The 22,082-nt window shown below is 43.5% G+C and overlaps 1 protein-coding gene and 1 long non-coding RNA gene across 9 annotated transcripts in view; both read right to left on the bottom strand.

Annotated features, from left to right (window-relative positions):
- Window positions 1-2,694: 2,694 nt before the first annotated feature.
- LOC107209039 lies at window positions 2,695-12,011 on the bottom strand. Of its 6 annotated transcripts, none has more exons than XR_001523399.2 (3): window positions 11,644-12,011; window positions 9,869-11,262; window positions 2,695-2,983 (listed from the first exon to the last, which is right to left on the bottom strand). It is a non-coding gene; the product is annotated as an uncharacterized LOC107209039 (long non-coding RNA). The 6 variants fall into 6 exon arrangements; XR_002002097.2 differs by having other exon boundaries at window positions 9,869-10,934; window positions 11,644-12,010; XR_001523400.2 differs by having other exon boundaries at window positions 9,869-10,934; window positions 11,154-12,010.
- Window positions 12,012-18,785: 6,774 nt separating this feature from the next.
- The window catches only part of IL1RAP (interleukin 1 receptor accessory protein), a 50,792-nt gene continuing 47,495 nt past the window's right edge, over window positions 18,786-22,082 (bottom strand). For all 3 annotated transcript variants that reach the window (XM_015638120.2, XM_015638119.1, XM_033516727.1), the window contains exon 11: window positions 18,786-21,421. In XM_015638120.2, coding sequence (XP_015493606.1) covers window positions 20,703-21,421 — 719 coding nt within the window. In that variant the 3' untranslated portion in view covers window positions 18,786-20,702. The remainder of the gene's footprint in view (window positions 21,422-22,082) is intronic.

Genomic DNA, 22,082 nt, shown 5'->3' on the forward strand with positions numbered 1-22,082 from the left:
GCTCAGACCCTGGCCTGGACTGGAGACAGATGCTGAGGCAGCCAGCCCTCACTGTCATCTCCACACGGGCATCACCACCCTAACAAGTATGAACTACCCCTCTCTGGATGTGTGCCTCACAGGTTTTGGGGGTGTTTAATTTTGCAACTCCCTGTCAAGAGCTCCAACTCTCTTCTAACATCACAAGATGCAACTTCTGTCTAGCATGGCCAAGACACGTCCTTAGATTCAATGTGTTTTGAGCAGGTTTTGGAGGAACATTTGCCTACTACCAACTACTTAAATTCCCTTTTTTCCTTTCCACCCAACAAATATTTCTTCAAGCCAAACACAAAGAGTTATACTGTACACAGTCTTTGAAATGTACACTTCATTTTCAAGGAGCTGGCTTCAAGGAGGGCAACATACTTGTAGGTATTTTGAAGTAGCAAAAGAAAAGAAAAAAGATAATGTAACAGCAGAGAACTGAAGCATGACTTTTCTGATGTTTGGGGTTTTTTTCTGTGCCAGAAAAGATTCAATAGTGCGGAGGATTTGTCTGCAAAGTCATTCTTTGCCCTCCTTCCCTTTCTTTCCATTTCATCCCCGCCCCTTCAGCTCTAGTAATTCTTTACTCTCATGATAGTTCACGAAATGTCTCATTTGCAAAATAAAGTATGACCAGCACCTGTTAGGTAAAGGAAATCATGGCCAGAAAGGTGCTGCAACCTCCTCACAGGATAAAAACAGGCCAGCGAGGTGCTCAGGTGGGAAATCACCCAGGCTGCAGAAGCTGGTGGATGTTGCAAGGTGTATTTCTCCTTTCAGTCAATTATAAACCACTGTGTTTGCAGAGGTGATACATAAGCTGCAAACACGGAGGCCGTGACTATTCATATTCACTGAGTCGCTTATTTTTGCTAAGTTCAAATATGCCCTTAAATCCCAAAGCCCTGCATTGAGTTTCAAAGTCTGTGTTTTTAAGAGTTTTCCACATGCAGATCTCATGTCTGTAAGGACAGCTGGCTGATTAATTCTCTCCATATCAGTTTTCTTTCCATGAAATCTGTGTCCACATGGCCTGGTAAAACAGTGGCCAAGAAGAGGACAAAGCTTCTACTGAAATGGTCTAGAAAAGGACAGATCCCCAAATTCAGACATCTACCAAAGGGCAACTACAGTTACATGCATTGACCTCTGCAGATTACACCAGAGAGGGTGTAACATATTAAAAAAAAATCATAAATGAGTGTCTCAGGTGCTGATGACACAGCATTTCAGTGTATGAGGCCTCACAGAGGTAAAAATTAAATAGAACAAAGTAAATTCGATAGGTTGTCATTTTTTCAGAGTTGTTAATCCTTTATATTTTAATTGTTCACAATTTCCTTAAAAGTCCTGCAAAAAGAATTTATAAACTCTTGGATTATTGAATAAGTAACACATTTTAATAGAGAGCAAACTTTCAGCCAAAGGGGTGTTTGGCAAAAGAGCAGGACTCTTGATATTTTACATCAACCCCCTTTTCTTTTTATCCAATTGCAAAATATATATATAATAAAAAACATATTGCAGATCTAGACACCAAATCTGGTCCTGATTTACAGCATCATCATGAACCTCCTAAATATTCAAGGTAACTGCATTGCTTATAGGTAAGAAAATTGCAGGTAAAGTGATTGTCTGTTATTACTTGAATGTGGGTAGCAGCAGGTGGGGTGTTGGCACCTGTGTGCAAGTGTCTGTGAGAGAGAGAAAGATAAAGAAACTTGTTTTCAGTAGTTCTTTGGAAAGCCCCATGGAACAAACAAATAAACCTTTCACAATCTGCCACTGCAAGCTCAGAGATCTTGTCAATACTTGAACAACATTATCCAGCAGCTCACTTCTGGAGGGTGTTTAATCCTTGGGAACAGTGAGGTGGCAGGGGTTGCCTCTGCTTTTTGCCCTCCACATCCTCTGACTCAGCTTGGAGCAGGACACCTCTCTTGCCAATCACTCCCCATCCACCTGCCTGCACAGCAGTTTCGTGGGGATCAGGCATGTGTGTGTCAGACTATCTCACTTTCTGTTCCTTCCCTCTATAAAGAATCAGTCTCAGCTGAGTTGATTTCAATGCTTTGTCACCAGAAAAAAACCCAAAGCGTGCAGTCAGGTGAGTGAGTGGGCTGCACAGATATCCAAGAGAGGAACACTTAATCCCACTCCCACCTCTGTCCCTGTGACACTGCACCTTCGGAGGCTGTGACTGAATAAGGGATTTAATTAAAGCCGTCTGAAGGGGCAGCAGAGGGGAAGGTTGTGGGAGCTGATGGGATGTGGGGATTTGCACCTCTGCGGTGATCAGTGGGTTTTTGTCTCCAAGGCTGAAGAACAGAGCATCATCAGCGCTGCGGTGCTGGTGCCGTGGGTGGGCAGGATCACACCCCAAAGGATGGATACCTTGATGATAAATGGGTTTCTAGACATGTGCTGGAATGGAATTTCATACAATTCATAGCTGCTCTCGAAGTCACATAGCTCATACAGGTCCATCAGAAGAATCACAGATTTGCTCCCTTTCCAATGAGGGTTTTCCACCCCAACAATTTACTACATTGTGGAAATAACAATTTTATTGATATGGAAGTAAAAAAAAAACCACTGATATTTTGAACAAATCCTATCTGTGACAACAGAAAAAGTTGCATTTCACAGAGCCTGCAGGCAGACAGGTAACACACAACACAGCTGGACTCATTTAATTTTGTACATTTACTTTATGGTTATGCTGAAAGTGCTTAGCCATGAAGCCTTCAAATTAACTGAAGATCATCTGTAACTACATTTGCATTAGCAAACAGGATGAACTAAGAGGAGCAGAGCCAAAGACCAGGAAAATTTTTGCTGAGAACTTGACATCCAAAGTAAATGCATTTCATGGTTTTATTTTTTGGGGCTTTGTTGTTTGGTTTTCTTCCTCTTCTTTAATTCTTGCCATCCACAGCTTGGTTTCCAGTAGTGCCTGGAATGGATTAGGAGACCACATATTCAGACAAGTTTCATTCAAAAAGACAGTAATTCAAGCATCCTTAAGATGGCACCACAATGCAAACCAAACTACTTTTACAGGGAGCTCCTGATCTGAACTGAAATACTAATGCAGACACATACTCAAGGCTTCACAGCAGTCTTAATCAATGGATCTGTAATCTCAATTGATATTTGGGAAGGAAAACACAATTACTAGTCCTCAAGTATTTATATTCTCTGGGATCACACCAGATGAGGCATTGTTGTTATTCAAGTCATTAATTTATGTGTTTTATCAACTCCCCAGTGACATATAAAGCTAATGGTAAAAACTTCCCATCTTGTAGGGGGGGGTGGAAAGAGGACTGAGAATGAAAAAATAAATAAACAAGAAATTAGGCATGAGATAAGATCAAGATGACTATTCATTTGCCCTAAGTGTGTGAGATAAATCAAAGAATGGAGATCTCTATCTGGGCAAAATGTGCATCCAGTGCCCTTCTTCCCCTCCACTGAAGTAGGAAATAAGTAGCTTACGACCAGCTGGGACAAACTCTACTGAATGGCTTTGAGGCAATAAATCACAGAAGCTGGTTTGTCCACATTTCTTTCTTTTCTTCAGACTGTTTGGCTAAATCTCCCACAGAGAAAGTTACGCCATGCAGGGGATTCAGCAAAATGCATGAAAAATGTACTCATGTCACCTACAAATTCCTCAGTTCTGGCCAAAGTCCAGTTGTGGCTTTAATAGAAGACAATGCCTTACTGCTCTCTTTCCCTGAATCCTATGAGGGCAGCTGTTTAAACATTTATCATTAAATGTTTCAAAAAAGAGAGCTCACTGTAGCACAATGATGCTATTTGAGCCTTCACGTTTGTTTCCGGGACCTATGGAACATGTGTGGGTTTGGGTGGGGTCATCCCACAGCCCCACAGTTGGCTTATTTTGCTCACATTCACGCTAAATACCTCACTAATGATTTTTTCTGTACGTTCCCAATTCTTCACAAATTTGGTTTAGCAAATCCAAAGCTGTGGCAAAGACTCAGCATGGTGGGAAAAGGCCTCCTTACAGCTGCATCAAGGAGGAACTGAGCCAGAGGAAACCTGGCTTGCTTTCTCCCACTGCTTCCAACTGTTCTTCTGTGTCTATTCTCTGCAATTCAATTCTCAGATTGATTTGTTCCTGTCTAAGGATGTGTGGATGCAATAGGTCTGTGTGAGAAGGAAAAGGACAGAGAAACTTTCTGAAATAGAAATGTATAGAGCTGCTCAAGACAGAGAAATTCCTTCTGTCTCTGACCCTTCCTAAACAGCAAATAGTTGCATTTGGGAGGTTCATGTGTCCTTGCTAAGCTCCTATATGTTTTTCCATGGATCCACAAATAGATACAGCAAGTTGGAAGAGCTGGATCTTTGGACTGAGGTGGTACAGCCGCCTCTGTGCTCACAGGAGACCACTTACATGGGGTACCTCACAGGGGCATTCTCCTGTGGACAAGCAGACTCCTAAAGGGATAAAAGTCAGCTCATTCCAGAGCAGGATACCAAGAGCCACTGTTTGCATGACCTTCCAACCTGAACTAGTCACAAATCAATGATCTAAAAGCGTAAAACTCTGATTACCACTTTCAGAGGTCCTGTGGGGCTGTAGATCTCCTCTGTGTTCTGGAAACATGGTTTCAGGAAAAGTTTAATTTCTCCTGAGAAAGGAGTTTATTAAATGCCAGTGTGGATTTCGTGGCAGCTGTTTGAAGGCTCCCAGGTTGCCTGTGCTCTATTGGTGCAGCAGGAGACAACAGCATGGCTATCCAGCCTAACCTGAGCCTCTGTTTGCCTTGCAACAGCCAAATTTCTTCAGCCTGGGTGGCTGAAATGAGACAGCTAATGCTATACTTAATGACCTATTTAATGGCCCATTTTCAGAAGTGATGAGAACTTACAATTATCCCTGTGCTCAGTGTGAGCTGTGGCTGCTTTGCAAACAAAAAGTCCAGAGTAGGCATTCAGCTACCCCACTTTAAATGGGTAAAAGTATAGAAACCTCGAGTCTTAGATCCTTGTCCTTCCTGCAGTAACATCAAACATCAATATATCAAAATAAGACATCCTCCCATTGACTTTCATGGGGCTCTCAGCGTGACCTGGGAGAACTGGTCTTTCCCAAAAGTACAGTAGCTCCAGCCAGTGGCTCAGGAGATTCTGCATGCTCTGGACCCACTCTGCACCACATGTGCTGCTCACCACTGGTTCACCAGCCTCTGCTGAGAGCACCTCTTGGAGCTGGGTGCCCACTGGAGCAAACCTGAGCCTGTTGACTGGAACCTTTCCTGTTGACTGGAAAGTCCAGGCTTTTCCAACCTCCTTTAGATTGTCATGGACCTCCCTGATCATTACATCCTCTCTGCTCATTTCAGGGTAATAGAAGATCTCCACTAAATGGCTCAGTGTAGGACATGTCCACAACTCAAAAAGCAATTCTAATTTCCCAACAGCCAGGCCTGAGCACATGCTTTCTTGATTTTGACTCAGAATTGGGAACACTGACTTGCCTGAGGTGCTATCTATGAGCTTGCCATCACATCTATGGACTGAAAAGCCTTTCCTGCAAGCAAAAAACAGGCTGGCACTCTGGAAAGGGAAATCCTGATGCTCATATGGAGTCCCTTGTCAGCTCAGGGGCGGCTTTTGCCACATGGAGCTCAATCCACCTGTGTGGCACCAGGGGCTATCAGCCCAACTCTCCCTGCCACGTAGGCTGGCCCACTGCAACCTCCCCTCTCCACATGAGCAGGACTTACTACTTGGCAGAGCATAGTGTGAAGGAGACTGTGACTACAGACATGGATTTCAAATTTAGTACTCAAAACCTCCCAGCTAAATTGGTTGAAAAATGGGGATTCAGGTCCATGAGAACAGTGGAAGGTGTTTTTAAGTGTTTCACTCAAATTTGGAACACTTTGGATTGAAGTATGTTCTAGGTAGCAGGTCTTGAAGCCAAACATTTATTTTTGAAACTCCAAAAAATATCTGATTTTAATACAGAAAGGCTTAGTATTCACCATAATGCTGAGAATCATGAAGTTCAGCAGCACAAATCTCATGTTTAAAGAGTCAGGGCTTCTTGCTGCATAAACCCTCTCCAAAGGCCTTTTAGTGCACACCAACATGAAAGCAGCTTACTTTTGGAATAACGTCAACAGATTTTACTCCTACACATGAGATACTTCAGGCTTCATTGGCATCTCTTGTTATCCTGGCTTAGGTGGGTTTTCACATGTTGAGGCTGCAGCCATGCCAAGAAAACTGTTTTGTTGCCCTGAAGTTGTCATTTCTATGTTTTGCTCTCCCAAGGTCTTCCTATGCTCTCCCAGTCAAATTTTCCCTGGATAGCTTCACACTGACTTCCAGGGGTGGTTTCTCATCTGCCATGCAAGATGAATGACTTAATCAGTGTCCAAACCACTGCATACATTAGGAGCTTTCACCACAGAAGATAAAAATAATAGGTGAGAACATGGCACAGCTACTTTAATTCACAATGGGCTTGCTGAGGATGAAAAGGTGGCTGCAGCTTTCTGCTTCTGGTATCATCTTGGGGGAATATGGTGTGAAGCAATCAATGTTCAAGAGAGACCAAAGGAGGTGTTTTTTTCACACAATGCCAAGTAAACTTCACAACTTCAGTGCAAGAGCAATGTAAATACCTAAGGACTCCTGGGACGCAAAAAGTAATCAGAAGTTAAAGAAAGAACTACATGTTACCTAAAAAGGTCTGAGCTCTGTATCCTGAATTATCTAAGCCACAGTTGGCTGGGAGGACGTTCTAGGGAAAACAGCTCAATGTTGGCATCTCCTAGTAACAAGATGCAAGACTGGATGGATGCTGCACCCCAAGGACCTCGAAAAATGCTTTCATATGAGCAAAACATTATCATCGAAGCCAACACTGTGTCCAAAACCAAAAACGTATGAGAATGGGCAAACTTGAGTATGTCCCAAACCAGGTAAGTCAGCAGTCAGGGTGGGACTGTCCAGCTCTGTCCCTGCAGACAGAACTACACCAGAGTCTCACAAGACAAAGGCAAGAGCCAGGGAGCCTCCCTCGTGGGTTGCAGGTTTGCTTTATGGAGACCTGCTTTGCCCTCTAGTGACTATTACGGATAAACCAGGAAATCTTGTACCATCTACTCCATCAATAAAATTCATGTCCAGCTACATCTGCTGGCTGGAAGACAAGCAGTGGGGTTGTTCTGGCTTTGTTCAGCCCAACTGAGAATATTTCTCTCCCGAGGCAGCCTGTCCCTGCCATCCATGCAGGGTGGAGCAAGGGAAGGAGATGTTACTCTGAAAAGTTGAGAACAGACACCCTAAATTGGGAAATGAATGTCCAAGGGATTGGTAAAGGAAAATCCCCCGGGGCTGATGCTATTTCTAGTCTGCACATGCCTCAGAACTGAAAAGTGACTATTTGGGGGGAAAAGGAATGGATGAATAATGGAAGCAAAAATAGTTGCTCCAAATTCCTTTCCAAAGCCATGTTGCCTACAAACTCTTTGCAAACAATCGACAATTCATCAGAACATGAACTCATATTTTGTGATCTATGGGGCCATAGACTGTGTGAGATATGGTCTGTGGGACTATTAAAAGGGCTCATTTTTAGAAAAATAACAACACTGATCTTTCTTTAAAGAGTAGCAAGGGAAAAGAGGGATTAGAATAGATATCTAGATTTTTGCAATTGCTGTGCTATATGGAAAGCAAACTCTTGGAAAACACTGTAGAGACAACTTTTCCTTTAAACTTAACAATAAATTCTTATATTTTCAGTTTTGAAGATGCTAGTCTGTCTTGCTAAATTAGAGAGACTTTTGCTACAGCCTAAGATAATCCAAGAATGCAAATGGAGCTAAATTCCTTAGTTATCACAGAAATTAAAGGAAATCAAACTTCCATTTGGAGACTCTCATTTAGACAGTCATTGTGACCACAAATAGGGTTATTATAATGTGATTGGAAAATACTTTTTTCAAATAGAAAAATATTAGAATAATAGAAAAATACTGTGATTTATATATAAACTATTTTACAGAATCTCAGATTCAGTCTAGATGCTTTGATAATAATATTTGATATTCTTATTTTCATAAATACTAAGACAAGAGAGATATTTTGTGTTCTAATGCTCACTCAACAAAAAAAGCCTGGGGAACAGAAAATAATTTTAACAGAAAACTGAAGCTCAGAAATAGCCTTGAGCTTTTATGCAAAGGTTGATTAACAGGAATATTTCAGGCAGGCTGGAGCCATTCTCTCACACCACTGACTAGAGTGAGGAAAAAAACCAATACACAAAACAGAACAAGAACAAAAAAAAGGGCAAAGTCCATCCCAGCTAATTTTGTGAATGAAAGAGAAGAGGCTGCATTAGATGACTTGCTCAGTCACTGATTTCTAGACATATTCATTAGACTATTACAATACCTACAGTTATGCCTCAGAACTCAATCCTAAATAGGATTTTTTGCAGAGATGTGTCATCAGCTGGGATACTGTTGGCAGAGGAAAGATGTTTAGCTTGGATTGTTAAATCACTAGGACATATTGCAGGAGTTAGAAGAAAGTGGGAAAGACTCACACAAAGTCTGTGGTTTCATGTTTGAAGCCACATGTTGGTTTGTCAGCTCCATGTCCATACTGGATACCCAGAGCTTCACATTAGCATCTGTAGGTTTTTAAGGATGCTCCTTTTCTTTGTTTAACTACACCAAAATCACTTTCACAAATGGTTTTCTGATAGGCTTTTCTAGGCTACAGTTGCCCAAACTCTGCTGAGACCTATGTCTGTGCCGAGGTCTAACATGGATTTGGTGGCTTGATTCATGCCAGTAGATGATTAAGATGATTAAGATAATTAATTAAGATACTTAATTAGTAGATGATTAAGATAATTAATTAATATATAATTTATAATTAATAAATTAATTATAAATAATAATAGATCGTTTTCTAAATAATATTACATAAATAATATATAATTAATTTATAAATTAATTGATATATTATTAATAATTAATTACCTGGTTTTTAACTTCATTACTCCAAGAATAACCATTACTTGCATTGCCCATATCCCAAAAGACAGGCTGTTGTATGAATTCAGTGTTCCTGTCTGAGAGCTCTTTCTCAGTGGCCTGCAGAGAGGTGCTGTAACTCCGAGCAACGTCCTGCTCTTACAGGTTAGTTAGAAACCAGTGCAGCCAAAAGATATCTGTAACACTTGGGCTGCTCTCGTGTGGGCAAATTGTTTACCTGCATTCACAGTCATCTACAGCACATGCAGTTGTCTATCCAGGCTTGGATTTACCATCCCAGAGGACGAATGCAGGCAGTTCTTCCAAAATCAGATCACTTGGAAAATGCTGATAGGCTAAAACAGTGATTTTGAGGCTTTTAAAAACTACTTCCTGGGGTTTGACCCTTTAGAGACATAGGTGTGACTACTCCATAAGCAAGTGTTTAAGATCTTGCTTCTGATAATAACCAAGTGCTTCAAAGGAAGGAAAACCACAGCAGCAGATGTTTGATAGTCTCTGGCACAGAGTTTGTTATTGCATGTTAATTTGCTACTGATCTTAGTAGGTCATAACCGATTTAGACCTGAAAAAAACTAGAATGAAATCACTTGATTTTCAAGTGATTGATTTTTAGCCCTTCTTCACATCTCCAAGAGGTAGAAAAAGTATCAGGAAAAGAATGTGTAGTTCTTTTCAGAACAGTGGCAGCTGACGGCCATCCTACAGACCAGCTCAGGAGTGCCAGGAAGAAATAGGTTAATCAGAAGTATTTATTCTGAGTTCCCATATTTGTATACCTGAGTAAGCCAGTTTCATGCCCATTTCATGCAGAGATGTGTCCTTTGTGGGAAAAGCATGGATATTGCCAGGCAGCTCCAGCTCTGCAGAACCACAGGGTAGACTTGGACACAGCTGAGGCAGCACTGAGGTTCCTTGGGGAGCTCCAAGGATGCCATTCCCCTCAGCCTGGAAAACCCAGGTAACACACAGAGACAACTTTAGTCACACTGCTGAAATCTACTCAAGGCAGATCTGACTACACTAAATTAGTAGATGCATAAGAGGGCACAAATCTTCTTCAGAGCTGTCCACCTGTACTCAAGTTCTGCTGAAAAAGTCTTGCAGTCCCATGAAGGTTTTCCAAGAGTAGACAGGTGTTATCAGCATGTACATCCCACCTGATTCTCTGACTCTGAAGATTTCTTTGTGTCCCTCTTTTTTTTTCTTGGGAGTCCTGAGAAGGCAAAACTTTGGCCTGGTCATCCAATAGGAGGGAGCTGGAGGTGCAAGGGAAAGAGGAATAGGCTGTGACAAAAGATGCTACTGACTTACTGCTTTATGGGGGAAAAGAGCAAACATCTGAGAAAAAAAAAATGTTAAAACTGGAGGACTCAAAATTAATCCTGTTCTATTTTTCACAAACAAGTAAATTCCAGCAGGGCAAATTGTGTAATGGAATAGGTTACTGTGAAGGAGCATAGTGAAAGAATGATTTCAAGAAATATCCAGACTTTAAAAAACTCCATGTATTCAAACTGGCAACCTCTGCTGAAATTCCCCCTGGAGTGCTTGTAGAAAGAATTAGCTTAATTAAACCTCTGAACAATTAGTGATTGCATTTGAGGAAGCAAAGACAGCATCAGAGGTCTCAAAGGAATGGAAAAGGACAAGAAAAATACTTATCTTAAGAAGAGGGCAAAGAGAGGCTCTGGGATTAGCCTTTCCAAGATCCAGGGCATGAAAGTGGTTACAGAGCATCCCATCATTAGTACTCAGTGGATAATGAAGCCATAAGGACCTGGCACCAGGGGTTTGATGAAAACAAGCATGTCAAATCAACCTGAATTCCTTGAGGTTCGTGACCTGATGGAGAAGAGGGAACCAATGTGTGTGATCCTAATTTGAGATCCTGGCTTTCAATTATTTTTCCTCTCATAAGTTAACTAAGGAATTGGGCTGTAGTCACTTTGAACTCATGGCACTGAGCAGCTGCGCAGGGAAGTGCTGATATTCCTGTCATTCCTCTGGTACATTTGCATCCCACCAGTTTCATTATATCAAGAGCATCTCCTGCTTTCTTACCTGCACAAGCTCATGTCTCATGTCCCCATAACAACAGATGAAGCTGGGAGTTTTAGTACAGACCTTTAAAGATCAGCACCCATGAGGCCATTGCAGATCATAAATGTAGCTGTTTAAAAAAAAAAGAAAAACCCAACAAAAAACAACAACAAACTATATGAAGGTGGAGATAGTCCAGGACAAAAAGCTGGATCTCACTTACATTGAATTTTGAGTAATTTTTTTAAAAAATTAAGGGTTTTATAAATTCACCATACCTTTCTTAGGGTTCTAACCAAAAGCTACCTTGACTAAATTCTTGCTGTAGCAGTAGAGTGCATTTGTGAATTAAATCTTGTGCCCAGCCTTGTGGGTATGTGCCCAGTGTCAGCCAAGCAGCAAGTCTCCTTTCCCTTCTATAGGCCATTGAGAAGTTTTCTACAGTAAGCAGAGAGAGAAAATAATTCTAATCTTGAACCAAATTCCATCGAAAGAGATCTGCTTTGCCTACCTCCAGCTTTTTGAGGAAAAGCTGTCATTCCTTGAAATGGTGCAGCATTTTCTGATCCCCTCTACCAGAGTCCCCTTCAAACTGGGAAGCATGAGAAAGCAGCTTGGCAGAGCCTGCTTGACAAGACTTGACATCTAAATTGAACATCCAGGCCTCAAGTTCCTGATTTGATTGAAAAGCCACTAGAATTGCGTCTTGGTGACTTGTGGACTGCAAAACTGGCTGTGTGCTCCTCCAGATAAGGGCTCCTTTGTGAGCGTTGTGTAACGGCTGCCACGGGGTTGATGTGGGCCAGGCCATAAATAACTTCTGCATAAATATTTTTAGCAAATACTTTCTGCTCTCTTGAAATACACTGGACAGCTTGAAGTGTGTGTATCTGTGTGTGAAGGAGGTGGGGGGAGCTTGCAGAGCTCCTGTTGGGAGCACAGAGCAAATGTCACTGTGCTGCTGATAGGCACGGTAACGCGGCCGGAGCTGACGCCTCCACCCAGGAGTGTCCAGAGCAAGCAAGATGTCTCCAGAGAGCTGTCTTATCAGAGTGGCAAGGCATGCTGTGCTGTGGCAGGAATATCAGTGAGCCCAGTGCACACAAGAGGTAGATGCCAGCAAGAGTGCTTTGAGCAGGATGATCCCTGAGCTGCCAGCCTATCTGAAGGGCCCCCTCCAAGGCACCTCCCGACCTTCCTGATGTGCTTAGCACAGAGGGAACTGCTGGTTGTATTCCCTGTGGGCATAACCTGCCTTTTGTTCTGCACCTGAAGGGCCCTGTCTGATTCCAGCTGTAAAAAACACCACTAATGTTTGTTGATGAGTGCAAACATAGCAAGGGTTAACAGGGAAGCAGAGTTGCTAGAAGACTCCAGCTACAAGGGAAAAACAAATTGAACCCTTCACTCTCATACATTAATCCTTACTCTAGGAGCCCAAACATCCCTGAAAATGCAGAACAGGACAAAGTAATCTATTCACATTTCCCCCCACCCCAGAGGCACCTCAGGAAAGCGAGATATACTGGCAATGTGTCAAACAGCCCCTACTGGCAATGGCTGATGGCACAGTGGGGAAGGTGCTCACTGGTATGGATTCCATGTATTTAGAATTACTGATTTTCTGACTACTTCTGTGCAGAGCAAGTCATGAACACAATGCTAGGCAAGATTCTGTGTATGTCTCTTCAACACCAAACAGGTCAGGAGAGAAGGAGGACTAAAAAGCTGGGAAGAAGGGATTGAGAGAGGGAAAAAAATGGTCTGGATTGATCCAAACTGGCATTGTCCAGCATAGCCTTTGCATTGCAACTGCTAGTGAAGGGAAGTGATTCATAAATAGGGTTAACTTCACAAAAACGTGGAGAGGGAGCAAGAACACTGAAGGATGTTAAGCTCACTAGTTAAAATATACACTTGGCATGCAATAGGACATGAGGATGCCTGAGTGAGCAATCTTGTCTAGTGCAGCCCCTGGGAATCTGGATTCCCAAAACTCAAAGGAACTTGCTCTGAAATTGGCAGGGAAGCACTAGCACATTTTTCTTCAGTTTTTCCACAGAGACAACATAGAAGTCGTATTTCAGCTGAACAAACTGAGCTTAATGGCTGAAAAAAATTCTCTCTCTGCTATGAAGTCTGCACGTAACCAGGTGCAATTACCTAGACTAAGGTATCTGGAAACACTCAGATATGCACCTTTCAGAACCTTTTATCAAGGGAGGCAATAAGTCATACTTTACCACAGTGATCCATAAGAGGAGTGATCTCTGATGACCTTCTGGTAATATATCTCAATCCAGCCTCAGTTCTCAGACATTTCTGGAAGAGTTTGCTTGTCTTGCTGTATTCATCAGACACAGCCGATGTGATTAATAAATGTTGACCAATAATTTAATGGGATGACCTGAAGAGAGTTGCTTGAGGCAGTAAAGGAGTTGTTGCAGGTGGGACTTGTTGCAAATATTTTCCCTGCCACCTGCTAGCAATGTTACTTAATTATTTGGTGCCTTCTATCTTTCAAAAATGAAGGGAAATATTAATGTAACTAATGTAATATTAATCCAGTTTGCTCTGCTTTGGCAGACAGGACTGAGAAACAGCAAGTACTTCAAACTTTCCCTAGTTATAATAGGAGGGAGGTTGCAGCACGAGGTATTTTGAAAGAAAGGCCAAATGCCAACCTGAGAGGAAAGCAATAAAAATCAAATAATGAAGTAGTAAGTCCAATTCAGTGATCAAGGTGACAATGAGGAATGCTGCTAAGGTCTCAGCCAGGCAGCCAGGAAATGCTCAACAATAGCCCTAGAGCCTGCTTTTGGGCAATTCTCTCCTTATTCCTTATTCTGTAAAAACATTGACTAAACAGAGGATAATAAAAGCTGCCTTTAGTCTGTGAAATGAGTGGTGACAGTTTCACTTTGTAGTGGTATAATGGAGAGCTGCTATTTGCCTGCCAAGTACTGTATTTCCAGAAAAAAAAAAAAAATAAAAAAGGAAAAAGAAAGAAAGAAGGAAATAACTCTATCATAAATAAAAGTATAAAAGTACAACTGGAAATGCCAGGATGAATACAGTTTTTTAATTGGAATGATGTGTTCTACTTTCTTTGCAACATCTTTCCTTGTCCCATATCTTTTCATAGGATCACCTACTAGGGTCTAAATATAGGCCACTCAGCCAGCTGAAACAGCCTGTGACAGGAGGTGACACCCTGCAGGCTGCTCCGATCTGGCTGCTGCAGCGTTCTGCTGGTAACTGGCAGACAAATGTCTGCACACAGACTTGGGCCAGGCTTGCTGATGGAGTCAGTGCTCCAAAGCATCTGTTGTGTTGACCTCTGCACTGGAAGCAGGGCCAGACTGAACAAATTTAGTGTACCTTGAGGAAGTTTGGTGTCAGACAGCTGAGATTGCACAAAATAAGAGTAGAGCCCCTTTAGAGAAGGGATCCACTGACATCAGTGTAGCACCTGGCACACAATTCCTTAGCCATGGAGCATGGAGAGGAAGAATATGCTGGAGACTGAATAATCTGGCTACTGATGGAGCAGAGGGGAGTAAGTGCAGGAGATAAGCTGCTGTACTTTAGAGAAGAATAATCAAGAGAATGCAAGCAAGCAGGTTGAGATGGAGTACAGCCAGATGGTGAGCCCCTGCCACCTGCTAAGTCTGTCTCTCTCTAATAGTCAGGCCGTTGTGCGGAGCAGCTGGAAATATTTGGATGCTGCTTGTGTGCATGGCAGTGGTTATCAGGAAGCTTCATATTAAGACAGGCAAGACAGAGGGGTAGCTAAATTAGAAAAGAAGATGGGAAGCTAAATCATCTTGATCTAGTTTTACAAAGTGGTGACCTTGGGTCCCCCCTTGGTATAAAATTCATGTAAGAGGAATTGAGAGCAGTTGAGCTGGACTGAGCAGAGAATTAAGTTTGGAGAGAGCTCTGGGCATCTTCCCAATTATGTCTGTGTGTAGGAGCTTGGCAGGAGTGAGAGGCAGCTTGTGGGAGAGGTCTGGTTCACTGATTACAACAAAAAGAAACAGAAGTGCAAGATGTCCCCAGGGAAAGGGGTAACTTAGCCCAGTTATTTTGGTCTTCTTATCTAACCACCCAAAAAAACAATAACAATGCTTAAAATTAGTGATGTGAATGGACTCTGATGACACTGTGGGCGTTAATTAAACTGTAGCCTTGAAGACCTCAAGGGAAAAAGAAGCACAAAGCCAAGCCAGCAGAAAACTAGGATTCAGAACTAACAGAGCAGCCTAGCAGGGGCTCTGATGGTTGTTTGAGGAGCTGAATAGTAACTACGTGTTGACATAGCCCAGATACCCTCACTTTTCTTCATTCAGGTCCAGCTTGGTGCCAAATGAGCTAAAACTATTGTTTGGGTCAGACAGGACTCTGAGAGTATTGTGCTGCTGGAGTGGATGAAACCAGCCAAAACAGATGTGGGTATCGGGGGAAATGCCAGATATTTGTTGGCTGATTTGGGGTGGGTTTTCTTCATGTATGCAGATCTGAAATGGATAGTGAGTGAGTTTGAAATGCTGTTTGATATTAAATGCAGGTAAAAGAACATGTGGCAGGGAGGCTGACACTGAATGGGAGCCAGCAGCTGCTCTCTCCTGCATCCCCAAACGGAGCAGATGCTTTCGAGGCAGAGATGTGAAACAAAATGATAGATGTTACTCTTGCTTGCCTCCAGAAAGGAGCATGCAATTAAAATGTAAGCATGAATGGAGCAGAGTTTTCTTTCACTGGCAACAGTGTGCATGGAAAGAGTGAGAGCAAAGCAGAAGGCATGGATTGCTGTCTGCAGAGACATCCCCATTTGTGTTGGCAGTGCACAGAGGAGAGAGCTAGTGAGGTATTATCCTCAGCCAAGTTCTTGGACCTGATACACAAACATGAGTGTGATTTGAGGAGCTGATACAATCTGATATGCAAACATGTTGATTTTTCTTCCAGTAAGCTGTAAGAATATAGTTTGAGGCTTTTCAATTGCCAGAGGGCTGGTTAGGGAGCTTGTGGCATCACTGACCTAAATCTTTAATAAATCTTAGCAGACTGGGAAACTGCAAATACTGAAAACTGAGAGTGTTGGGCCAATATGCAGAAAAGGGTAATTTTGATAACCAAGGCAGATCTGATGTGTTTATAATGAAATCTGCTTTCCAAAGGAAAATGCTGTTTCCATTTAAGTTGAAATGTTTTAAAAGGCACTAGTCTTAACAAAGTATGCTGTAAGCAAAACAGAAGTGAAACACCAGACTGATTTTGACACTCTCAGTATAGCACATTTTGAGCTTTGTTTTAAAACTTTTCATAACATGTTTATGTTAAATCAAATATAATTTTAAATGGCAATCACACGTTTTCCATTTTCATGGAAAATTTTGATGTCATCTTGTGCTGATTTTTGCTTGAGGACAGGAGAGGCAGAGGAAAAAAAAAATCAAAGAAATGGGATTTGCTGTGAATGGAAGATGGGAGTTCTTTGTGAATCTGTTTAGCTCACTGCAGGCTCATTCCCAGACTGGTCAGTTACACATGTGGAATTTCAAGGTGTCACTGTGATCAGCAGCAGCCAATGAAAATAGCTCAGTGGGTGCAGATATTCCCAAATGACCTTTTTCCATCAATAGTACTTCCAGCTTGGCTGGTAACTGTGGGTACATAGATGTGGTAATGTTTTGCAAGCATCACCCTGCACACATTAATAGCAGGGTTTTGGTTCTTCATCCATTAACTTATAGATCTCAGAAGGTAAGAACTAGTTATTGAACATGTTCCTGATGGGAGTCAGTGTCTCAGTGTCTTCATGGCTGATCTGGAGATAAATAAAACATCATTTGCTAATAACCACGGCAGATGGAACAAGGATTGCCTGTCATTGCTATTTCCCGCTTCACCAAGCATGCAACGTGATCTGCCTTCCCTGATGAACTGGCCCCAAGCAGTCACAGTGCACTGTAACAAAAAATTCATCTAAGATCATTCCAGAGGAGTGCTGGGAGACACCTCAGCCATAGCACTTCCTTGGGAAAAGTGTTGGAAGCAAAAAGCAATCAAGCCCAGTTTCCCATTGAGATGCAGTGGGATAAAGAAGAGGGTCAGTGGGAAGCAGTGAATAACGGGAGGTCAGGGACTTCACCTCCTTGTGCAGCCCAGCCTCTGCCACCTAAGGTCTGAAAATTATTAATAACAAAGAAAAGAAAAAAAACCTTTTGAAAAACAATCCTTTTGCAGGCAATGGATTGTCAGATGATTTGGCAATAGTGTACAAGTACTCCCACAGACAGAAAAATACCTGAAAAGTTTCTTTGCTGCAGCAGAAGAGTAGAACCACTGCCCCATCTGGAAGCAAAACCCAGGTTACACAGCAATCAGGCACAATATTAAAGCTGAGGCTGATTATTCACTTGAACAAATACTGATGAGTTGGAAAACTCTTTGGAGTTTTCAAGCCAAATGACTTTGTGGCAGATACATTTTAGTGAAGCACAAATCATTAGCCTGATTACAGGCATTTCAGTGTAAATGTTGTGTCCCCTGATGTCTGGCCATTAGTGGTGCTATGAAGAATTCAAGTAATATTCTTCTGTAAACCATTCTGCAGCATCTCTATTTGTCATTAACATCTTTGTGAAAGGAGCCTGTGTGGTGCATTTATGATGTCATTTTACAGCCACAGCCTTTCCCCAGCATGACCAGTGATGGTATCCAGTGTGAACTTCCACGTGGACAACAGTCAAACCCCTGCACCTCTTTCACATGGATTTAGGCAGGCAGCTGCAGGATCATTCATGTTGCTCCCTGCTTGGTCCATAGTGTTTTAAGTTGTGCATTTCCAGAACAGCACCACATTTTTCTGGATGCCAGGTGAGGCCAAAGGTCTGGGTTGTGAGCAGGGAGCACCTACATCCCCCTATGCACCCTCCTATAGTCTGCCCTCCCCTGTGTGACATGGCTCTGGGTTTTACTCCTAGGCTGGGTGTGTCACACAGGGCAAACACCATGCTAGAGGTGGTGCTGCCCTTCATAGGTATTGGTGGTGAATCAGTCATGGAAGACAAAATGTAAATGTGGAGAAAGGATTAAAGGTTTGAAGGATTTTTTTCTCTATTACTGGCATCTGTCGGTTCCTTCACAATTTTGTCATTGTTTGGGAAAATGTCTGCCATAAATACATTTAGATCAGACGCTCTGAGATCAGCATCTAGTGTAAGAGATCAGAATAAAAATCTGTTTGATGTTTGAAAGAGAGTTTCTTTTAGTTCTTGCAGGTTAGTGATTCATCTGGCATTTCAGATGTAGTGAGCACCTCATTATTGGCATGTCCAGTAGCACTTGCTAGGGACAAACCTCTTAGGTACCAGACCTTTGCAGTCACTAAAGTGAAGACAGGTTCAGATGGACTTGTCTGTGTCCCCTAACTGTTTTGTTAGCTGTGTTCTAGGGTAGAGGGTTAGAGTTAGTGTTAGGGTTAGGGTAAGGGTTAGGGTTAGGGTTAGGTTTTGGTTTAGGATTGGGGTTAGGGGTAGTTTTTAGTGTTAGGGTTAGGGTTTGGGTTAGCAGGTTAGGGTTAGTCTGTAAAGAAAAGCTCTTTAACTGCCAACAAAAAACAAATATGTTGACTCTGGAGGCCGATTGATTACAAATTATTTATATTTTGTTGCTGCATGTTTCTGCTCTAGCAGACTCACTGACAGTACCATCCCACATTTAATTGTAATCCACTGGACTCATTTCATGGTATTTTGATTACATCTTACAACGTATCTTGCAATTTATCAACTTGTTTTCCAAATATCTCATTCCTGTTTCTCCTCTGATCACTGAGAATAGCCATTTATGGACAAACCTTTTCTGAGCAATTTACTACATTTCTCATGGAAATTAGAGAGAAATCCACACCTGGAAGCTTCTCCAGAGTGTGAATTTTTAACTCCTATGAGTTGCTAGGGGTTTGTTGCCCTTGTTTTATTTAGATTGACTTAGCACCACATTTTTGTGTTTCTATTTCTCAGTCTGTTGCAGAAGGCTGTTAGTATTCAGCTCACAGAAGCTTGTAACAGGAGAGCTGTCAGTGGTGCTTGATCTCAGAAGGAAAGGATCAAAAAAGTCATGGCAATACTGAGGAAGAGGGTCTGCTGAGGGAAGGAAAGTGATATATGAATTATAACTGGACTTCAGCACTATTAAAATGGGTGAGACATGGCCCCCTCCTTCCTTACAGCTCCATCAAGTTCACCTGAGGCCATCTGACAGGGATCCTGGGGCCACCAGACCCTGTACCCCAAGGGCTCAGATCATATTTTCAAGGCTGAAGAATAATAATTACTTGTCAACCTGATACACAATTACTAGACTGACTAGAGTGGTGAAGGAGACCATTTTTGGTGTCAGGGAAAGAAAACAAATGCACTGTATTAGCGGGTCTGTCATGCCAGAGCATCAGCTGAAGGTGAGCAACCGGCTCCCAGGATTAGCACCTTTCCTTGCTGGGGAGGGAAGTCCTTACACAATGTGGAATGAGACAAATGAAGTTTTCAGAGCAGGAGAAGAGTGGGAAACACTGCTGACAACCAGCTCAACAGACTGATGAAACAGCAGCCCCAGGGAGACTGTTCAAAGGCTCTTTTGGTTTTTTAATGAAGTGTGGTTGAGTTTTGACCCCTCAGATTCAGAGCCAGAGGTTTTTTGTGAGTGTTTGAGGTCTTGCTCCTATCCCTGAGCTCACTGACTACTCAGAGAATTTTTTTAATCATATTCCCTGTAATGGTTTTCTTTCCTGCTGCATGGAAGGCCATTCAAGTGACAGAACAAATTCATCACACGGTGAAGCGGGGATAGTGACCAAGCCCAGGAGCCCACTGCAAGCTCTGGGAACAGGAGGGGACCTCAGCCAGCTCAGGCAAACCAAATCTCCAGGAACCACCTGGTGAACAATGCTACAGCACTTACCAGCTCCTATGGAACTTTTTACAACAGCAGATTAAAGAAATCAATTTTATTTAGAGAGAAGGGGCTTGTCTTAAAACTGTTGAGCAAGTTCTTTTAGACCACAGTGGATAACTGCAGTGGCAGGGGCTCCCATCACCCTCATTAGCAAAGTTTAAGCCTTTGCAAAATGCAGGCTCCTGTCTCCAGAGGTTACTGCCAGCAGGATGGCTTCTCGCTGCTCACTCCCTCCCAGACCCCAGCTGGGGACCTGCCCCCCTGCACCCGACCCCAGCAGCAGTCCTGCTGCAAACACAGCCACGGAGTGGGAAAAGCAACGCCAGAGAAACACATTTTCAGCTCCACTCTGCAATTTAAATTCAGGAGAAGCAGCCGGGCAGGAAGGCCCTGGCCTGTGGGGCTCCTGCAGTACATGCTGCTCTGTGCACGGCTGCAGGTCCCTGGCTCAGGTCACCAGCAGTGACATTGCTGCAGTCCCCCATGCAGGCATGGGACTGACACTTAATGGCACCGTGCCAGCCTGTGACATGGTAAAAATATCCTGAGGCCGCAGTGAGTTTCTTTCACTGGCCCAGCAGCAGCAGCAGCACTTCAGCCCTTGGGCTAGAGCACATAGAAGTCATTGTTGTTTGACAGGTCACTGTAATGGCACAGGGCGAGAGCAGGGGCCTGCGCCGCCGGGGGCTCGGCTCGAGGCCTGCCCTGAAGGCCCTGTGCCGGGGGCCTGCCCGAGTCCGGGCTGCAGAGGTGACTGTCCCACCTGGGCTCAGCCACCGCCTGCCGCTTGTGTCTGCTGCTGCCATTGCAGTAGGTCCCACAACACCGGCACGTCAGGAAGTGCTTGGCTCGCTGTTTGGCCTTTGACTCGGAGGCCGAGGCCGTCCCTCCGTGAGCGACAGTCACGGGAGTGGCTCCTCGCGGGTCGGGCTGCCCTTTCAACCGGCTCCTTCTCCTCTGGACGGGGTCCAGGCTGATGTCTGACTGTGAGGAGCAGCTCTCGTTCCAGCCAGCGCTGGCGCTCAGGCTGCGCAGCGGCAGGGCCAGCCGCAACGCCTTCCAGAACTGGGAGCCGGAGCGCTTGGACTTCTCCCCCTTCCAGGTGACGAAGGAGACGGATTCCTTCAGCTGGAGAATGCTGGGGTGGGTGCACTGCAGCGGCCTGTACTCCACCACGATGAGCTTGGTGGCTATGGCGTTCTGGCACATGATGCCCAGCTTGAACTCCAGGAGGCTGATGCTCTTCTCTGTCAAGTAATCGGGACTCAGAACAACGATCATCCTGCGGCTCCTCTGGATGAAGTCGAACACGGCTTCAGTGGTATCTAAGAGCACAAGGGCAGAGGAATTGGGGTGCAAAGGAGAAGGGAATAGGGAGAGAAAAGCCAAAGAAGGTGTTTGGTGCCATACCTGCACAGATCCCTCTTCCCACAGAGGAACCTGGCACAAGTGCTGTGACTTTTGACTTGCCCACACTCCTGCTGGCAGCATTTTTGCTGTGAAGTGGGCTTCTGAGAAGGCTGAGCCAATAAATGAGAGGCCACAATATGCCGTGACTGTACTCTGACTTCTGCCCTGCACAGCATCAGTCGTGCCCAGGAAAGTGCAGGCATTTGATAAAGGGTGGGTCTTGTTTGGAACCACCTGCCCACAGCTTGAGCAACTCTTTGCATCAGGGGATCAAAGCAATGGTGTCATCCTGCCCCAGCCTGAACTGCAGGGGCTGACCCACCTCCTCCCGTCACACTCATCTTTAAGTAGAAACCTCCAAATTTAAAAAGCAAAAATGTCAGCCTTAAACCCCTCCACCAGTTCCCCTAGGCATCATGGGGGGTGGAAATACTGTCCTTCAAAGCATTTCTTGGGATTAATTGCAAGTTGTAAAGCTTAGCAAGAAGCTTAGTTGGAATGATACCAGGCAAGAGCATCATCTCATTTATTACAAATTTTGAAAAGCAGCAAACCTGAAGGATGTCCTTGGACTTC

Source organism: Parus major, chromosome 9 (assembly GCF_001522545.3).
Source record: "Parus major isolate Abel chromosome 9, Parus_major1.1, whole genome shotgun sequence".
NCBI lineage: Eukaryota > Metazoa > Chordata > Aves > Passeriformes > Paridae > Parus > Parus major.